This window comes from Cibotium barometz, chromosome 23 (assembly GCF_041138505.1).
Source record: "Cibotium barometz isolate CiBa-2024 chromosome 23, ASM4113850v1, whole genome shotgun sequence".
NCBI lineage: Eukaryota > Viridiplantae > Streptophyta > Polypodiopsida > Cyatheales > Cibotiaceae > Cibotium > Cibotium barometz.
Window position 1 is genome coordinate 41,389,138 of NC_141068.1, and position 19,250 is coordinate 41,408,387.

The 19,250-nt window shown below is 44.3% G+C and overlaps 1 protein-coding gene across 3 annotated transcripts in view; it reads left to right on the top strand.

Annotated features, from left to right (window-relative positions):
* The window catches only part of LOC147625951 (uncharacterized), a 76,465-nt gene that overhangs the window by 15,464 nt on the left and 41,751 nt on the right, over nucleotides 1-19,250 (top strand). For 2 of the 3 annotated variants that reach the window (XM_086817484.1, XM_086817485.1), the window contains exons 3-8: nucleotides 7,476-8,124; nucleotides 8,565-8,651; nucleotides 9,419-9,465; nucleotides 9,597-9,706; nucleotides 17,638-17,738; nucleotides 18,013-18,105. In XM_086817484.1, the coding sequence (XP_086673610.1) occupies nucleotides 7,476-8,124; nucleotides 8,565-8,651; nucleotides 9,419-9,465; nucleotides 9,597-9,706; nucleotides 17,638-17,738; nucleotides 18,013-18,105 (1,087 nt within the window). The remainder of the gene's footprint in view (nucleotides 1-7,475; nucleotides 8,125-8,564; nucleotides 8,652-9,418; nucleotides 9,466-9,596; nucleotides 9,707-17,637; nucleotides 17,739-18,012; nucleotides 18,106-19,250) is intronic. The other variant, XM_086817486.1, reaches the window with a different exon arrangement.

Below are 19,250 nucleotides of genomic sequence, written 5' to 3' on the forward strand. Positions count from 1 at the left end.
TTCTGGGTTACCTCCTCTTCTCTCCTAATTTTAGCCCTGGTGCCAAGAACGGCTTCTTGAATAGCCGCATCTTCCTTATTGGCTGCAGTTTCCAGTTCTTTTAGTTTCAGATATAGCAGATCTCTTCTGTTTTTTCTGATTCTGGTTACCTCTTTCCTAATGCATATCAAAAGAGCTTGGGTAGATTTGATGGCCAGACTCCAAGCCCTCGCCAGGGTAATGCCACAGCTGAAGAATTCAGTCCAGATTCTTTTGACTTCCTCCTGAACAATAGGCATTTTGAACAGGGCAGGATCCGTGTGGAACCATTGATTAGAGACCTTTTTGTCATGGTTGTCCAACACTAATATCACGGGGTAATGATCAGAGAGGCAAGTAGAGATGCCGGTTCTACATTCACATCTGATGTAGGAGCTACTGAGGGTTTTGCTAATGTATCCTCTATCCAATCTTGCTTTCCTGGTCAATTCCCCATGGGCATAGTTGTGCCACGTGAAGTCTCCCCTATTCCCCACGTCACATAGCTCAAAGTGATCCGCAGTGCGTTGCCAAGCTAGGAGCTCTGCCCCTTTTATGACTTGTCCCAGCCCTCTTAATCTGTCATTTTTGGATTCTACCATATTGAAGTCTCCCATTAGAATGATAGGATCCGGGACGCTTCTCAGTGAACCCCAAGTTCTGATTCTGCTCGCCTGAGGACCCCCAGCATAAATCCCAATGAAGGAGAAGGTTGTCATTTCAAATGCAGTCCATTGATCAAACGTATCAATCCTCACGTCTTTCAGATCATTCTGATGGTCCACATGCATCCCCACAGCCACTCCTTTAGATCCCTGACAGTGTGCTGAATAGATCCAGATGTGCTCTTTAGAGATGTTGAGCAGCCTTTTTTCAAGCTCATCTCTACTAACTTTGACTTCCGTTAGAGCTATAAAGTCAAATCTTCCTTGTTTCCTTAGCCATTGTTTCACTAGTTGGACTTTTGAAAGGTCAGTCAACCCCTTGACATTCAAAGTGGTGCATCTCATTTGCTCTTTTTCTGGGCGTTGACCTTTTTAGGTCCCACTTTTGATGCAGCTTGAGGTGTGGTGGAACCCACCTGCGCATGCATTCTTTTCAATTCCTTGACTATCTCCATTTCTTTGGGCAAGCCATTTTCTATATTAGACAGAGACTGCTCAACCCTATCTTGCTCATCTCCCAACGGGCCAGCCATCATTGTGAGGGGAAGGAGCACTTGGTCATGGTCCATTTGATTTGTTCCGGCCAGAATTCTAGATATATCCAACGGCGTGGATTGACTGATCTCTTGGGAGCCAACCGAATCATCTGGGTCAGATATGCTATCTAATAAGGCAAAGGAGTTGGCAAATGCCCTCTGGTTTCCCGCCCTATTCTGTCTAAAGGTCTTCTTCCTATTGGGCACAGTAAACTTTTCTCCCTTTTCTTTTGATGTAGAGGGAACAAGGGGAGAAGGCACCGTAGTATTCTTATTCATTCCAGTAGGCTGAGCTTGGTTGATGGCTAGGGGAGGATTAGGGGCTTCTTATGTAGTGAAAAAAAGCTATTGTGGTCGATGGCTCTAACATGATGTTAACATATTTTTAATTCCCCACATGATGTGAACAACATAAAATTCTCACACTTTCCACACGTTCGCATATCTGGCAATTGGATGACTGTATAACTACACTCGGTCGATAGGGTTTCTAGGTCCTGAAGGGTTGGTGACTAGTTGCTAAGGCCTTGGTAAACATATAAGGTGCAACCTATGGTGCCCCACGAGCCTAAGGTTCAAAGGCTGGCCCCTCCAGGGTGGTCTAAAACCTTAATACCTCTATATATTATTATATGCTTTGTGTATGCACCTAAAGGACTGACTTTTCATGCACTAACCTTAGATGACCTAAATGCTTTGCTGGATGTTGTACTCACCGCAATTGATTTCAATCTCATCAATAAGGGGCCTGTCTAGATCCACTTCCACAAGGACTTGAGGATGCCAAGCCGGGTTGTAATCATTCTTGGGTCTCATGCCTAGCACTTTCCCTATAGGGGAGACAATTTTTTTTAGCCAAGGGTACAAGTAGAAGGGCAGGTTAGGAAGCTCCACCCACACCGGGCAAGCTGAGGGTTTAGGACCTTGAGGGTTAAAGTTCTTGGACCAAGTGAAAAAATAGAATGGGATGTTCTTGTACATCCATTGTCTTGAACCTAGGACCTTAAGGGCCATATTTGGGTCCTTGAATAGAAAGAGGTAGTATCCATTTGGGAGGGCTTGGATGATCTCTACCTCGATACCAATGGAAGTCCAGTTATCTTTGACCCACCCCCTAAGGAAATCTACTGGTGGTCTTGGTCCAAACATTAACCCAACTAAACAACGGGCTGTGTAATCAGTTTCCACCGAATGAACCAGCTCAGGAGAAGACAAACCACAGGATTAGTGGAAGAGGGTTTACCTGATGTGTCCATTACCTTAGCTGGAGCTTGCTTGTTGATTTGAGCCTCTTCTTCGACTTGTTTCTGCAGCAACAACAGGTTTAGCTCTTCCACTCGGGCTCTGGAATCTTCTAGCTGTTTTTTGGTATCCATGAAGTCTTCTAAAACCTGCTCATACTTCAGCATGGTTTCTCTGTTGCCATCCATGGCCGGGGCCAATGTAGGAATTGCTGAAAGGCAGCTTGAGTGAACTGAGATGGCTTACTCCCAGAGCAAGATCCCTGTTCTCTGAGAAGAGTAGGAGCTCCCCTCCACTCGGTGCCCATGCACCTGAGGGGGGGGGGGAGGGGGGGGGTTGTGGACAGTAGGGAAGGAAGCACACAGAGGGCTTCAAGCCTCTGGGCAGGGCAGCAGTTGCAGAGGGGCAAGAGAAAAGAGCTCAGGTGCAGCAGGTGGACATTGTAAGCTTCAGCTTCGCCTGCAGAGAGCCGTTCGCCTACGATATGAGGGATTCTCACCCTCCCTATGACCGACTCATATAATGCCATGGTCCCCCAGAACATGTTTGAAACAAATCCTAGAGTCTTTGCAGTAGTCCGGCTTGAGGCACTGTATCAAATGCTTTGTGGAAATCCACAAAGCAACAGTAAACCCGTTGGTGTTGTCCTCTAGCCTCCTCTATGATGGCTCGGAGGGTGAAGATGCGTTCCAAAGTAGAGAATGACGTGTGGATGCCTGCCTACCCTGATGCTCTGTGCCCATGTCTCTGTGCTAGTGTGTTGAGCTCAATTTGAAGTATTGACCCATAAAGTTTGGCCAGTGTGTGCCCAATCATAATAGTCCTGTAATTGTTGGGGTCCATGGGATTTCTGGCATTTATGGATGGGTTTGATGATATGGGCTATCTAGCCATTTCGAGTTGGTGCACATTTCCACCACTTCTATAACTCGTGTTTTGGGAACCCGAAGACTCATTACTTGCCTCCCGGTTTAAGTTCTCCGGTCTCCCTTGGCTCTTAGGAGCATTGTTGTTGCCCGTTGCAGTTGCGGAGGTCTTTGCATTGAACCGCCGTTCGCTTTCTGCATTTGCCAGTCTCTGTGCCATGACCATAGCTTCCTCAATAATCACGTGGGTTTTGCTTCTTGACTATCTTGTTGAGCCCAATCTTTCAATCCAAACAGAAAACCATAGAGCCTTTCCACCGAGTTTATCTTGGCGATTTGTAGTATGATTTGTCAGTACTCGCTTATGTAATCTGACAGTTTGCTTTCTTCCTTATTTAGGTTTCTCCATCATCCCTGACCTTGAACACTTCATTCCTAGGCACGGAGTAATTCATGAGGTCATTTTTGAATTCTTCCCATGACCGTTAGGGATCGGCTCCAATACCTCCTTGTTTCTCTACTTCAAGGAGCCACCAATTTCTTCCCGTTTCTCTACGACAAGAAGCCAATTGAATGCATTACCTGTGAAAAACCGTGAGGCAATTTTGATTCTATGTTTTCCCACCAATTGATTCATTCCTACGTCTCTCAGATCCATTTATTGAGGACCAACGAGTCTCTTTGCCCCACATAATTCTCTGGAGGTTGCGGTTTATATCTACCAAACCCTTACTGCATCGCGCATCGATGAAACCATCGCCCGTGTCGATCTTTTGGTGTTCTCTTGCCCCTTGCCCTGAAACTTTGGACCAATACAAATGCTGTTGCTTGCAAATGTGAGTGGTAACTATCCCACTATGAGGGGCATAGCTCTCTCAAGTCCTCAAACGTGTCAGCATCTAGCTCAATCTCCCTAATGTGCTCCACCATCTTATCCAGTCCCTTGCCAATGCAAGGGTCATCACCATCAACAAGTCTCATCATGTGAATGATGGGTGAGACAATAGCAAGCACATGATGAAACTGTTCGTAGAAGCTCTCATCGCGTACAATCTAAGAGCAATCTGTGTCGGCACTAGGGTTAGACTATGGCCAATTCACCCACTCATCACTCACCACAAGCTGCCTCAATGCATTCTTGCATTCATCCAGCCGCTCCAACATCAAGAAGTTATAGGCAAAGCGTGTGCTGGAGTACTTCAATAGATCCTTGGAGCCAATCTTGCGATAGATTGCAAGAATATAACGATGGCGTGTGATGAAGGTCACCACCTCCCTCCCCATCTCAATGACAGGCAAGTAGTAAGGCAATTTCTCAATGTCCTTCTTAAGACAATGAGCAATGCATGGACTAAAACAAATGTGGGGATAGCGTGCTCCAATGATTGCTCCTGTTGTCCTATTGGCGTTTTCCCTATCTCCAATAAACTACAAGACATTCGAGGCCCCAACATACTCAATGGCCTCACTCCAAATTGTCAGCAAGTCTCCTTGCGGTCTTCCTACCTCGGAGTCGTCAATGGAACTCTCAAAGTATGACTTACTGTGTGAGTATGCAACGATGCCCTGAATGGAGCGAGACCTTGTGTCACTCCAACCATCTCCAATGAGAGTGACTCCATGCTTATGCCGCCCCTCCTTGATAGTCTCCAATGCTAGTTCAATGGATGCCTTCTCATCGTGCAAAAGCTTGGTCCTCAAAGCCTCAAAGCTTGGTGGCTCATAAGTGGGATGAAACCTTGCAATCTCTTGAACCATCTCCTTGTAATAAGGAGATCTTGTGGCATTGAATCTTCCTGTGCCGTCCTACTTGGATGCCATGTAGCTGCAAGGCTCACCTGCACGAGAAGGAACCGCAAAGGGCCCTACATGAGAAGCCCTGGAAGGAGTGGAAGAGGGGGCTCCACCTCCTTGTGAGCCTGATGAAGAATGCGGTAAGAGCAGCCTTCTTTGGCCTCGCCGGTTTGGGTGCATCCAATGAAGTTGCGAATGCGGTAAGAGCAGCCTTCTTTGCATCTGGAATGAGAGGGCAAAAGTTGATGCCGTGGCCTCTCTCCAATGAGATGGGCACGGACTCTATTTTCTCCTCCGTTCTTCTCGCTGCCACAATAGTGGCACTTCCACTTCCTTTCCTCCCTTGCTGGAATATTTGCTGCTGCTATCAACCTCATCCCACCACTTCGAAGCCATGTTGCTCGGAGACGGAAAGTGACAAGTGCTTAAGCCTTACTGTACAATGTAGTAGGCTAGGCCCTTGGCGGCTACTAGCCAGCCCTGCTGCTCTAGGTGGTAGGGTGTGGGGCTTCAGGGGCAGCCGCGGCTGTCAACAGTGAAGACAGACAATGAGCAGCAATCACTGTGCAGGTGATGAGCTGCGAGCAGTAAGCACAGGCGAAGAGCAGGCTGCAGCTAGCAAGCGATGAGCAGTAGCCAGCTAGCACATACAGGCGATGAGCACTCAGCAGCAAGCAGCCAGCACAGGTGAAGAGCAGCAACCAGCTAGCACATGCAGGTGATGAGGACTCAGCAGCGAGCAACTAGCACAGGTGAAGAGCTTAGAGCAGGCTATAGCTAGCAGGCGATGAGCAGTAGCCAGCTAGCACATGCAGGTGAGGAGCACTCAGCAGTGAGCAGCTAGCACAGGCGACCAGCTAGCACATGCAGGTGATGAGCACTCAGCAGTGAGCAATTAACACAGGTGAAGAGCTTAAAGCTAGCAGCGATGAGCAACATCAGTGGAGTCTGCACACCGGTGGATGGTCGCACAGAGAGTTGGAGAGACAGCGACGTGCTACTCAAAAGACATGCGGTTCTTTTAGGTGGCTGCCGTTTTCTGTCCACAAATACAGCAGTTCCAGAATGGCACGTAAGTGGTTTGCGGTTTCACCCGGCCGTTTCACAAATCGAAACGTTCCAGGGCATTCTGGCGCATTGCAGGTTATCGTCTAGCAAGGAACAGCGTTCCCACGTTCCTGGAGTTTGGAATGACGTTCCGTGGTAACACTTCGTGGGAGTCCAGGAGGAGACAAAGGGATGATGATAGTCATCCAGATTCCAAAGTTAAAGGTTGGAATCCTGTCATCAAATTTAGCAGGTGGGGATATCATTTGTACACATGGACATGGCTGGTTTTTCAGGCTAAATCCTGATTGGGTAGCAGATAAACAAAGGTTTAGAGCAGTAACCAGGCCTTGACAGGCACCGGAAGTTCTTCTTTGGGACACACAGACCTTGTTGGCCAAGCTTATGAGGTGTTGGCAACATTTTATGTATTTATTTGTCCCATGGGACTGGCCGACCAGCAGTTGGCCAGAGAACTCTGCAATTTATGGGGACTTGCCTTTTGTCGTCAATGTTGGTTCTTGGAGCTTGAGCTATGGAATGAGAAGCTCCAGGCTATGGTGGTTGAAAGTCAAACATCGCTATGGCTGTTGCAATAGACAGACAGTGAGAGAGAAGAGAGGGAAACACAAGCTAGAGAGAGAAGAAGTACAACATGACTGAAAATGATGTGACTTGCATTAGTTGTATTTTTCCAATGAAGTACATGTACCTTTATAAGTACAAAGGTTCTCTTCTCTTGACATCATTGCCTATGTCATCACACAAAAATATCTAGATATTATTGTGACCCCTCTAAGAGGTGGTTCACACACACAAACACACATATAAATGCCTAGCCAGACCTTCAGTGGTGCATCCGCACATCTTGTTTATCAATCCAAGAAACCTAGGCAAGTATTTGCCTATCAATCCCTAATCCCGGGGCCTCCTAACCCCGTTGGATTAGGTCCCTAATCCATATATTAGTGTCGAGGTACAAAACACATATCCAGACGCGTTGGGTAGCCCACTCTCAAGGCTTTGGTGAGTCTCTATGTAAACATTTAAAGATGATATCCCTCCCTGTGAATGCCTATGCAAAACCTCCCCGGTTGGAGTATAGAGTTGCATTGCAATTCCATGCAGCCATGTGAATTTTGTCTATGGTTTCACAAAACCCTGCGCCATGACGCAGGGCGATTTGGACCATTCTTGCTTTTCTGTGCACCATTGCAAGGGAGGGTGGGTGAGAGAGAGAGAGAGAGAGAGAGAGAGAGAGAGAGAGAGAGAGAGAGTAAAAGCTGGCATATATTTGTCTTGTGCAGTGCTAAATGTTTGGTACTTGCTTCAGATCCTGACCGAGAAGGCGAAGCGATTGCATGGCATGTTTCTGACTTGATGAAGGCAGAGGGTCTTCTGAAAAACAGGAAAATCAAGGTTGTAAGGGTTGCCTTCAACGAGATTACGAAACACTCTGTTCTACAAGCTATGCAAGCTCCAAGAGATATATGTTTGAATCTTGTGAATGCGTACCTTGCACGGCGCGCTCTTGATCATTTGATTGGATTTGCGCTTTCTCCTGTTTTATGGAGGAAGCTTCCTGGCAGTCGGTCTGCTGGGCGTGTGCAATCAGCTGCACTGAAGCTGGTTTGTGAAAGAGAAAATGAGATCGAGGAGTTTGTGCCACAAGAATATTGGACTGTGGAAGCTGTTGGTTGCTGTGAACAATCAACAGAAGAATCCACTTTGTTTCCAATACGGCCTACTTTTTTTGATGGGAAGAAGATTGAACAGTTTTCTCTTTCTTCTGATGCTGCCAAGCTCTTGTCAGAGAAGCTAAAGGCTTCGACAGTGAAAGTATCGTCAGTAAAAAAGAGCTCAAGGCGAAGAAATCCACCTCCACCTTACATCACCTCAACACTTCAACAGGATGCTCAAGCGAAATTGGGATTTGGGGCTGTCTGGACAATGACTGTATGCTTTTCATTCTACTGCTTTGACATCCTTGTCCAGGGCTGTGGTCTTTAATTGTATGGAAGTATGGACATTTTCCAACTGGGCTGAGATCATATTGCTCTGGTATTCTTGTTGAGAGTTGTGGTCTTTGGTTGTATCAAAATAGGAATGTTATCCAACTGGATTGAGATCTATCTGCTGTCAAATACTTTTAGATATAGTTTTGCCATTGACTCAAACTTCTCATTGGATTTTCATGTTTAGTTTTTTTTATAGAAGATCCTTAAGAGGTTTCTGAATGGGGTCTGGGACTTTTGGTTCTTTTGAGTATTTTATTTAAGCATCATTGTGTTGAGTTATAGATCAAAACTAAGTGTCTGGAAGATCTGTATGGTGTTGTCTTCATCGCTGGTTATTCATGTATTGTACTAACTTTGTTATGGTGGTTAGGTGAACAGTTGGCTCAAAAGCTTTATGAAGGTGTTAAACTGGGCTGTGAAGATTTGACTGGATTAATAACTTACATGCGAACGGATGGACTTCAGGTATCTTTCAAAGTACTAGTTGATAATCTTAAATTGATAACTTTTTAAGAGTTGATAGGACTTTGTAATTGATGGACTGCATTCAAGGGCTGGTCTTTTCTTGGGCTTGAATTCAACATGCAACTTCTTAGGAAAGCAATCTTTTTCTCCAATGGCGAACAGCTTGTCCTCATTTGATCCACAAAGCAGACAAGGAGCATCCACCACAAGTGCTGATGAAGCTAGATCACACTTTCATTTTCATAAAGTTTTGGCAAATCATGGAACCCTGCCCCTGCCTTTTTAGCTCTGATATGGATTTGGGCACACAAGGCTATTGGGGCGCTTGTCCATCCTGCCTTGTGGTGGACTATAACGACCCACATGGCATGTGTGTTGCCTTGGCTCTTCACTTGACCTAGTTAAGGTTGGAGTGCTCATTGGGAATTTTGATATGCTAGCACCTCGTCAGTGGGGTGATGTCAACTCCCATTTTGTATGAAAATTCCCATTCTGCACAAACTTGCTTGTTATTGTTCAGAAAACACTTATACCTTTGTTTGGGGTAATGGCATATTAAATAGAATGGAGTGAATATATCATGAGATGAAAGTAAAAAGACTTCCCCTTTTCGACTTATGGATGCACATTGATGTATCCATCAAATTATAATTGGGCTTATAATGTCTTTCTTTTAGTATTTGTTTGTCATTTTTTAAATTCTCATGCATGAAAAACTAGGTTACTAATGTTTCCTTGTTTTGAACTGTTTTCCTAAATTTTTGCAGATGTCAAAGGAGGCAGTCCAAAACATCCGTGCTCTTGCTGCTCAAAGGTAAAAAAAAGTACTTTCTTTTCCCTTTTCTATGTCACTGCTTTTAGGCTCCTTTATTTATTTAAAGTAGAGACTGGAATTATGCAATTTTTTAAAAGGTAATTTTACAAACTTTCACTAAGGTTATGCAGGTACGGAGTTGAGTATGTTCCTGCAGAATTCAGGATGTTCAACTCAAAAGTGAAGAATGCTCAAGAGGCTCATGAAGCTATCAGGCCAACGGACGTTCAGCGGCTCCCTTGTAGGTTTCTTACCTTGAAAGTAAATCACACACACACAACACGCGCGCACGCGCAGATGCGCACACATTTTTTTAGTAATGATATAGTACACTAGTGGGAAACCTTAGTGCGAGGTGAAAACCCACGAAGAAATATGCATTGTACAATGATGAGGCCGAAAAGGACCCATACTAGAGTTCCCCAGATCAAAGAAAAGAGAGAAAGTCTACAAATCAACATCCTGTCTCGCATAACATTAATGCAATGTCTGTTGCAAGGACAGCTTGAAAAAGGAGAAGGTGTTTGACATGTGCTGTCCGAACATGAATCGGTTCTGGTTGGTCCAAATTGTCCACAGAGCCCAAAACCGTACCTAGGAGAAGAGTGCAGCATAAGGCCAAAGCGCAATTGTGAGCACTCCAAATATCCATAACTGTTTTCCAAAAAAGTGTGCGTGAAATCTAATGCGCAAGCAAGCTGAAACCGTGTCCAGGAGCAGTCTGGAATGTGGATAGGACCAAAGAAGGTGCAACACCATCTCAGTCTGTGCACCACAGTGGCGGCATGACGAGGCACAGATACGCCATGAGTGCAGAAGCACTCCCACTAGGAGAACTGCAAGCATTTATCTCCAAAGGAACATGTGTTCTTTCAATGGTAAACCGCTCCTCTAGATCCCTCTTAAACATTTCCTCCACCATAGTAATGGTTTTGGTAAGTGCCACATATCATTACATACATGCGTAATCGATGGCAGTGGCTGCAGCCTCACATATAAATTCTCAGCCGATATAATATCCAAAGGCACCCCCAAAACTTTCCAGTCAGCCAGGCGGTCATGCATACAAAGTGGTGGTATTGGAGCAAAGGGGGACATCAACTCATATATCTCATGCCACAAAGGTCTATAATGCATACCCAATCCAAAACTATGTCGAGCCATAGGGAAGGACTTCATGTTTCCAACGTGTTCCACCACATCATGGATCTCAATTATGCCCTTTTTTGCCAAGAAGAAAGCTTTCCTTGGCTGTGTGAAAGCCAATGGGAGGGCAAGAGCCCCAATCCAATGCATGCTTTCAGCCCTCAGCGAATTCCCTTGCACCATGTCACGGCCATTCCATGTTACATGCTGTAAAACTTTCTTCCAATCTTGAATAAGGTGCGTGTTGTAGGTATCTTTCCAACAAAACGACCAAACACCACCTCCGAGTGTGTAGTAGTCTAGTCACCAAAGCCTAAGGATCTCATTGTAACACACATGGGGGCTAGCATCCATGACCAAGGCTGCCGCTGTGCTGCAAAATCTGACAACAAAGTAGCTTTCCGTGCAAGGACATGTATATGTATGTTGAGGATGTTCAATCCACCATGCATGGGGGGGGAGTACATAGCTTTGCCATTGACAATAGCTTGGGTGGTTTCTTATGGTGTTTTGATTTCCAAAAGAACTCTAATATTTCCGACATAAAGGCATCAATCCGGTCCCTTGGCCAAAACAGAAGAGGTAAAAAGAACTGAATATGTGCAATGAGTATGGATTGCACTATCCTTAGGCGCATATGCAGAGGCCAAGTGGAAAGCTTCCAATAGTACAATTTCTCTTTTATGCGTTGTAATATCTAGTCTGCCTGTGCATTAGCAGTAGTGTTCCATGCCAACGGATATCCCAAATGACGCACAATCTGTGAAGGCTCAGTTATTTGCCTTGGCCATATATAAGCATGCCAAGCTTTAATTTTCAGTGGCAAGAATTTGGATTTCCTAAAATTGACTTTGAGGCCTGCCGCACATGCGAAGAGGTCAAGTGCTTCCATTACGGACTTGAGATCATCCGGATGATTTCTAGGCAGAAAGAAGGAATCATCTGCATATGCTTGTCCCACAAGTTGATCACCTGATTGCAAAACCAACCCATGCAAAGTATGCGTGGCGAGAAGGTGATCCATATGTAAAAGCAATGGATGTGTGGCAATGGCATATAGTAATGCACTCAAGGGGCAACCTTGGCGTACCGATTTACCTAAGCTCCATGCCTCTGTGAGTTCTCCATCCGATGCCCGGCTATCTTAATAAAGCGGCAAGCCAGTAAACAATATTTCTCATTTTGTGACTAAAGCCCATACGGTGCATGGTTTCTGCCACAAAGTCCCATTGGATTGTGTCAAAAGCCTTTTCAATATCTATTTGCATCAGAAGCACATCTTGTTCTGTGTATTTAGCATACTCAATGCCAAAATACGCATTTGCAAGGTGTCCATACTGTGTCTGCGAGGCACAAATCCATATTGGGCTGGATGCAAATTGGTATAGAGAGAGCCCTTGAGGTAATTAACCAGCATTTTTGCAACCAATCGTATACCATTGGCATGAGTGTGATGGGTCTCCAATCTCCAAAAGACTCACACAAGCTCTTTTTAGGAAAGAGTTTTAACATTCCGTCTTTCCAGGAAGAAGGAAATTCCCAATTTTCCCATGCAAGATTTATCATATATAGCAACAGCACTTTCAATCGGTCCCAAAATTGCACAAAGAATTCCACCGTTAGTCCATCCCAACTAGGGGCTTTTTATCTCCCCATGTCATGCAAAGCTTGCTGTAACTCTGCTTTAGTAAAGGGCATTTCCATATTACTCGCATCATCCAGGGATAGTATTGGATGTACATGAACCAGTAAGGTGTCATGTGCACACACATGTACATGCTTATCTTAGAGGCTAACCCTAAGAAGGCAACAAGATAAAGAAGAAAAGATCAGAACAGAACCAAATTTTGGAGCATTTACGGTGGACTATCTTGTGGAGGGACACAGGGAATATTCCTATCGACTGCAGCATTTATGTGATTTATTTGTCCAGGAGCTGGCCGACCAGCAGTCGGCCAGTCCATGAGATAATCTCCAGCCTATATAAGACTTAGGTGCTCATTGTTGTTACCATTCAGCCCCTTGTTGGCTGGGTCGTAGTACTAGGAATTTGTTAGGTATTTTACTACCTTTTCAGGGCAGCCTATGGCTGCAAGGAGCTATGTACCTTTTTGTACCATATGAAAAACTAAATTTCTAGCTCTCTCTCTCCGTCTCTCACTTTTGTCTGCGTTTTTGCGTCAGCATGTTCTAGATGGTGTTTAGGGCTGAAAGAAGCATCTCAGAGCTTCCGCATATAACATAAGGCTTCCTTGGCCCTCTGCATTTGCAGCAAAGAGGGCTGCGGGGCAGCAAAGAATGTTGCAAAGTGAGCTGCATATGCATCTGCAAGTTCTTGTTTTGTGGATGTTCATCTTCCTGTGTCCATTTTAACCCTGTTAATGTTATCTTTTTGTCGGGCATGATGAAGCTGTTAGAAGAATTGTTTATAGGAGCAGCCCTTATCCCGCAAGTATGTCTCCCTGGCTCTCACTTTCCATTTTTCTAGTTTTCTCTTGTCATTTGCAGCCAATTGTTCTTTAGCAATACAAAGCTCTAGGTTCTAATGGGTGTGCATCAGCCAGTTTTTGCAAGACTTGAGATTTGACTTTGGCCTCTGCTACCATTTGCCTTTGTTCATACAAAAAGCTTCTGCCATAATGTTGAATAACAGCTTGCATATGGATAACAAATCTATACCATGAAACATTTGGATTTTGAAACATCTGAGCGGCTATCGGAGGTATGATATCCTTCACCATTTTTTGGAAGCGGTCATGTAAGAGAGAGCTATTGTTTATTTGCAACAGGCGTTTGTTATACAAGGGCATATCATCTATTGGCAGTCCAAAATAGAGACCCATCCGTAGCGGAGCATGATTTGATAGTTGCAATGCATGGTCAATCCACATTTTGCAAACAAAATCATCAAACTGATTTGCATTTAACAAGTACCATCTGTCCAACCTAGCACGGTAAGAAAATATGGCTGAATGCGAGAAAGTGCAACTAGGCATCCTTTGTCTGACATGTGACCATAAATATAGTGCATGTATTTCACCAACCATGTTTGCCCAAGCAACCTTTTCCAAAGCTAGCATATGTGAGTGCCTCCAAGAATTATCTCCCAACGGGGGTGCATTATTGAAATCACCACAGATAAAGGCATTGTGCAACCATGGATAAGCTCTAATTTAGCCCATAAGGCAGCCCGCTTGGCTGAGGCTATGTGTGCAGACTGTAGCAAACTCAAAAATTTCCCTGTGTAACAAACATTGTACAACCAACCAGCGTCCAACTGGATCATGTGTAATTCACTATTGGGCATTGATGATGTTAGTGGGGATGTTGTAGTATCTAGTCCATACTATGCATGATGGAGTTGATGGTTTATTGCCTTGTGGATGACTACCATGAGGTTATAAATTGCACTTTCTTATAAGGTGAATTTGGGCATTTTCCTGTATTCATCTAGGTATATATATGTAATTCATTCGGACCATGATAAGCACACCGGAGTAATCCCTGTGCCTGCATAAAATATACTATATCTGGCAAAGTAACCCAATTGACCAACAAATTCATGTTGATTATGCTCTTGCAAAGATATCACATTTGGCTTCATGCTAGCAATATAAGACCATAAAAGTCACCATTTTTCAGGTTTGCACAACCCACGAACATTATATGTCATGCATTTGATTGGTGCAAGTCATGTATATACAATGCAGTGTATGTGCAAGGCCATGAAACTGTAATTACAGGACATTAGGCGGTGTTCATGGGAACATCACCCGGATCCAAAACATCATTACCAAGATCATCTTGAAAGTAAGCATCAAAATGTCCCCCAAGATAGGACTGCTATCCTGAAACTGTGAGGACATCCTTATCAATGCCTTTTGCAAGTTTTGCCCAAGCATCAGCAATGGTTATACCATCATCTCCCTTATTCACATAGACATTTGGTTGCTTCCATCAGACATTGTAGAAGTGCAAAAACTATTTCTAAATTCTCCAACTAATTTCCCATCAAACAAGGTCATGCACAAGGCTTATGTTTCAACCTCCCAAGGCTTAGAATCTAATCATGCAAATACATGTAACAAGAAACCTAGGATATAAAGTTTTTGCTTGCATTCATATGTGTATGTGTGAGCACTTATGTGTCTATATGTGTCTGTGCATGCATATGTGAGGGTATGTTTCTCTAAAAATATGTGTGTACACACATACACTCAAGTGTGTTTGTGCATGTACGTGTGAATATGTGTGCATGCATGATTGCAAGTGTGCGTGTGTATTTATATACATATATAAATACATACACACACACACACATAATAGATATAAATATCTTAAGTTCATAAATATATTCCACCTCACACACACACCCACCCCCCCCCCCCCCACACACACATGCATGTGCAACAGTTTTGCCCTTTTGGTTTGAGGTAGACACCAGAGTTACTGGCTGAGATACCAAGACTTGCTTTCCTTTGCCTTTTTCATTTACATTGTTCTGAGTTTGTGTAACATCTGGTGATTTAGCCTTGTGTTGGATATTGTGCCTTGTGTAACAAGATCTAGCTCCCTAGGGATAGCTGAGGGAGCCGGTTGCAATTGCGGTTTGAGACATTCTGACTGCATATGTCCAAATTTTCCACATTGGAAACATGCACCTGCAAATTTTTCCCATTTTAATTTGAAAGGCATTTCTCCTATCACATTTTAATTTGAAAGGCATTACTCCTATCACAGGGTCCCTTGAGTTAATGACAATACCTAGAAGGGTGGGTTTGTCAGTATCACACAAGATGCAAAATCGATTCATGTTTCCATTCATTCTGGGGGGGGCAAACTACTTTCCCCAATCTTGCCACAATTCCAAGAAGCAAGTGTCTTCATGTGCGGGGAAAGTCGACAACCTCGACCCATACTGGGCATTTATGTCTTATCAAACTTTGGAAATCCCTCATGAGTGACCAAGGCAACACATGCATCATCTGTGTGTTGAACATAAGAGGAGACATTTCCAACAGTTGATTTTTTGCATCATTGGCCGAAAGAAGACCTCATAAAACTCGCGAGCACCAAAGAAAACTCCTTGAACAGCATGTTGTTTCAAGACAGGGGCTATCCATTGAGCCACATCTTGGGCTTAAGGCATCTTGCCAAGGAAAAACAAAATGATTGCATTTTGCACATATTGCTTCATGGGGTCCATGAGAGCCTGCGCTGGAATCTGAAATTTCAGGTTTGGCAAGGGACCCTCCCATGTCTTCCTCTTTCTTGCGTTTGTAGGAGAAAATCTAGTAGACATAAAAGGGAAACTTGTGATTATTGCCTGTAGCGGACGTCGCCTGGGTTGCTTATGATATTGGGACGAGAACATAAGACGGTTGATTGAAGACGGAAAAAAAACACAGATCCTTATACACACACATGCACACCCACACGCGCGCACACAGAAAAAGTCGTACGGAGAAGAGGAGTGAAGGACAGAAGCCGGGCAGAGGAAGAAACAACGAGTAGATCAAAACAAAAAAGGGACATGTCCAAAACCCTAGCAATAGCAGCGAATGCGCAGTCGCACAGTAGGTTGCACAACAATCGCACAGAATGTAGGTTGCACAGGCCAGCAGGTCATAGCTTGACAGGTTGCAAGATGTAGGTGCATAGGGTCGGCAGGCGAGTAGGTCGCAAGATGCAATCAAGCAAGTCGCAAGTTGGAGAGGAGCGGGTCGCAAGATGCAGGTGCACGCAGTCAAGCATGTACTTGTGAAGAGTTTTATCCCTTATTTCTCTCTCACGCACGCGCGCGCGCGCGCGCGCACACACACACACACACACACACACATTTTTTTTTAGTAATGATATATTACTAGTGGGAAAAATCAGTGCAAAGTGAAAACCCACGAAGGAATATGCATTGTACAATGGTGAGTCCCAAAAGGAGTCCCATACTAGAGTTCCTCAGAAACAGTCAAAGAAAAGTGTGAGTTTGCAAATCAACATCCTGGCTCGCATAACAACAGTGCAATGTTTGTTGCAAGGAGAGCCTGAAGGAGGAGGAGGAGGTGTCTGACATATGCTGTCCGAACATGAATCGATTTCGGCTGCTCCAAATATTCCACTTAACCCAAAACCGTACCCAGGAGAAGAACGCAACATAAGGCCGGAGCACAATTGTCAGCACTCCAAATATCCATAACTGTTTCTCAAACAAGTGTGTAGGAAATCTAATGTGCAAGCAAGGTGAAACCCTGTCCAGGGGCAGTCTGGAATGTGGATAGGTCCAAAGAAGGTGCAACACCATCTCAGTCTGCGCACCACAGAGGTGGCATGACGAGGCATAGATACGCCGCGAGTGTAGGAGCACACCTAGTGGGGGAACTCCAAGCATACATCTCCAGAGGAACATGCGTTCTTTCAATGGCAAGACGCTCCTCCATAACCCTCTTAAACATTACCTCCACCATAGTAATGGTTTTTGCAAGTGCCACAGATCATTATATACACATGTAATCCATGGCGGTGGCCGCAGCCTCACATATAAATTCTTAGCCAATATGGCATCCAAAGGCACCCCCAAGACTTTCCAGTTAATTGAGATCCATGTTGTGGTGGACTAGGCTGGAAACATTAATTCCTTCCCTATGGCTTGATGTGCCTTTGAATTGGGTATGCATTATAGACCTTTGTGGCGTGAGACATGTGAGGAGTTGTCCCCCTTCGCACCAATACTGCCGCTTCATATGCATGACCGCTTGGCTGTGCCCTTTTTGCCAAGAAGAAAGCTTTTCTTGGCTGCGTGAAAGCCAACGGGTGGGCAAGAGCCGCAGTCCAATGTATGCTTTCAGCCCTCAGCGAATTTCCTTGCACCATGTCACCCCCCCCCCCCCCACACACACACACACATTGTTAAGTACTATGGTCTTGAAGAGGTTAGAATGCAGTAGTAGGAGAGGTAAACTTTTAGGGTTGGGTTTAGGCTTGAGGCTTACAAACTGAGAACTAATGGTACTTTGGTGTTTGTGTTGATAGGGCAATTAAGTCACATATTGGAGAAAGATGCTTTGTCATTGTATACATTAATTTGGAGACGTACAATGGCATGCCAAATGGAGCACGCTGTGTATGATGAGGTTCCAATCTGTCTCATGCCCATCTTGCAACATACTGTTGTGTTACATTTCTGTGAAATCGTTAACATTGTTCAAACACTTAATTGTGTTGGATATTAGCAGCACCTTACAGCATCATTCCGTATTGGGTTCTAAGGTCAAACGTCTTTTTGCACTAAGCGTTTTTTGAGATTTTCTTCATTTAATGTTTTCGTAGTACACAACAACCTTTACTGCTTTATATATGTGATTCTTTTTCGTTATGGATTTTGATTTTGAACTCTGTTCAATGCAGGTTTCAGTTGACTTTATGACAGAAGATGAAGCTGTATGCTTGCGGGCAACTAGCAGTTGCGTGTCATTTCCTGGATTTTTGGCAGCAATAGAGGTAATCGAGAATATATGCTTGATCCTGTTTTTTTTTTCTCTTGAGTAGATCCTTCTGTGGTAGCAACTGGAGTGCCCACCCGAAGGTGGCTTGGCCCATCGGAAGGAGGAGCTACAATTATGGCCATCGGACGCCACCAGGAAGCCTGTGGTGGGGATTTGTACTCGGGACTCCCACTTACCGGTCACAAGCCCTTACCACTAGAATACACACCCATTGGCTGCCAGATCTTGTTTCAAAACAGAAACTTAGCGCAACATTTCTCACAGTTAATTGCATGCAAATCAATGTCCATATATGACAGAAACACTCTTAGGAACTTTGTTGGATAAGCTAATATTCTGAGTACCTGTGAAGATTACTTCCTTTAGCGTTTTTTATGTAGTTGTTTAGCATATTTTGTAAAGGGGACATGTGAAGTTTGCAAATTACAGAAGAAGGGTATCGTTACTAGGTTCACTGTAAAGTAAACACGTTGGCCTTGTCACTAGGTTCACGTTGACATTAAGCTATGTGCGCTTGGCTTTCTCAAGTTGTCTCTCCTTGCTTTGGAACACGTCAACTCCTGTATGTACGGAAAACTTTTTTCAAATTTAACAATTCGAATCCATGCAGAAAAGATCATGGCAGGTGCCGTGCCTCAAGGGCACTGACTAAAGCCCAACGTCTAGTGTTGGAGACAACATGATATTTGCCATTCCATGGGTGGTCATGAAAATGAAGTAAATGGTTTGGGAGACATCTTAACAACATGGAGAAACACCACAAGTCTAAATTGTGTGGCTGCAGCAGTCTTTTGTTAGCAGGGATGCTAAGACACAGGAAGAGTGTTAGATCTTCTCAACAGTTTTCGGTTTGTCAGGCTGGCTGTACCATGGCCATAAAAAATGTTGTAGATTTTTCCGGATATAAAACTGCAAGGTAGAATCCTTATTGATGTGTAATAGGTTTGGGTAGAACTGAAAGTAAATCACACAAACGATTGAGGTCTGAGTGACAGAATGACCAGTTTAACATAATCTGCACATGGAATCTCAAGATGGAGTTGTTGATTCCTCGAGTGAGATGGTCTGTAGTTATAGACTTCAGTTTTACCCCGTGAAGCCAAATTAAGCCTCACTTCTCTGGTTAAGAGCCCTTAACTT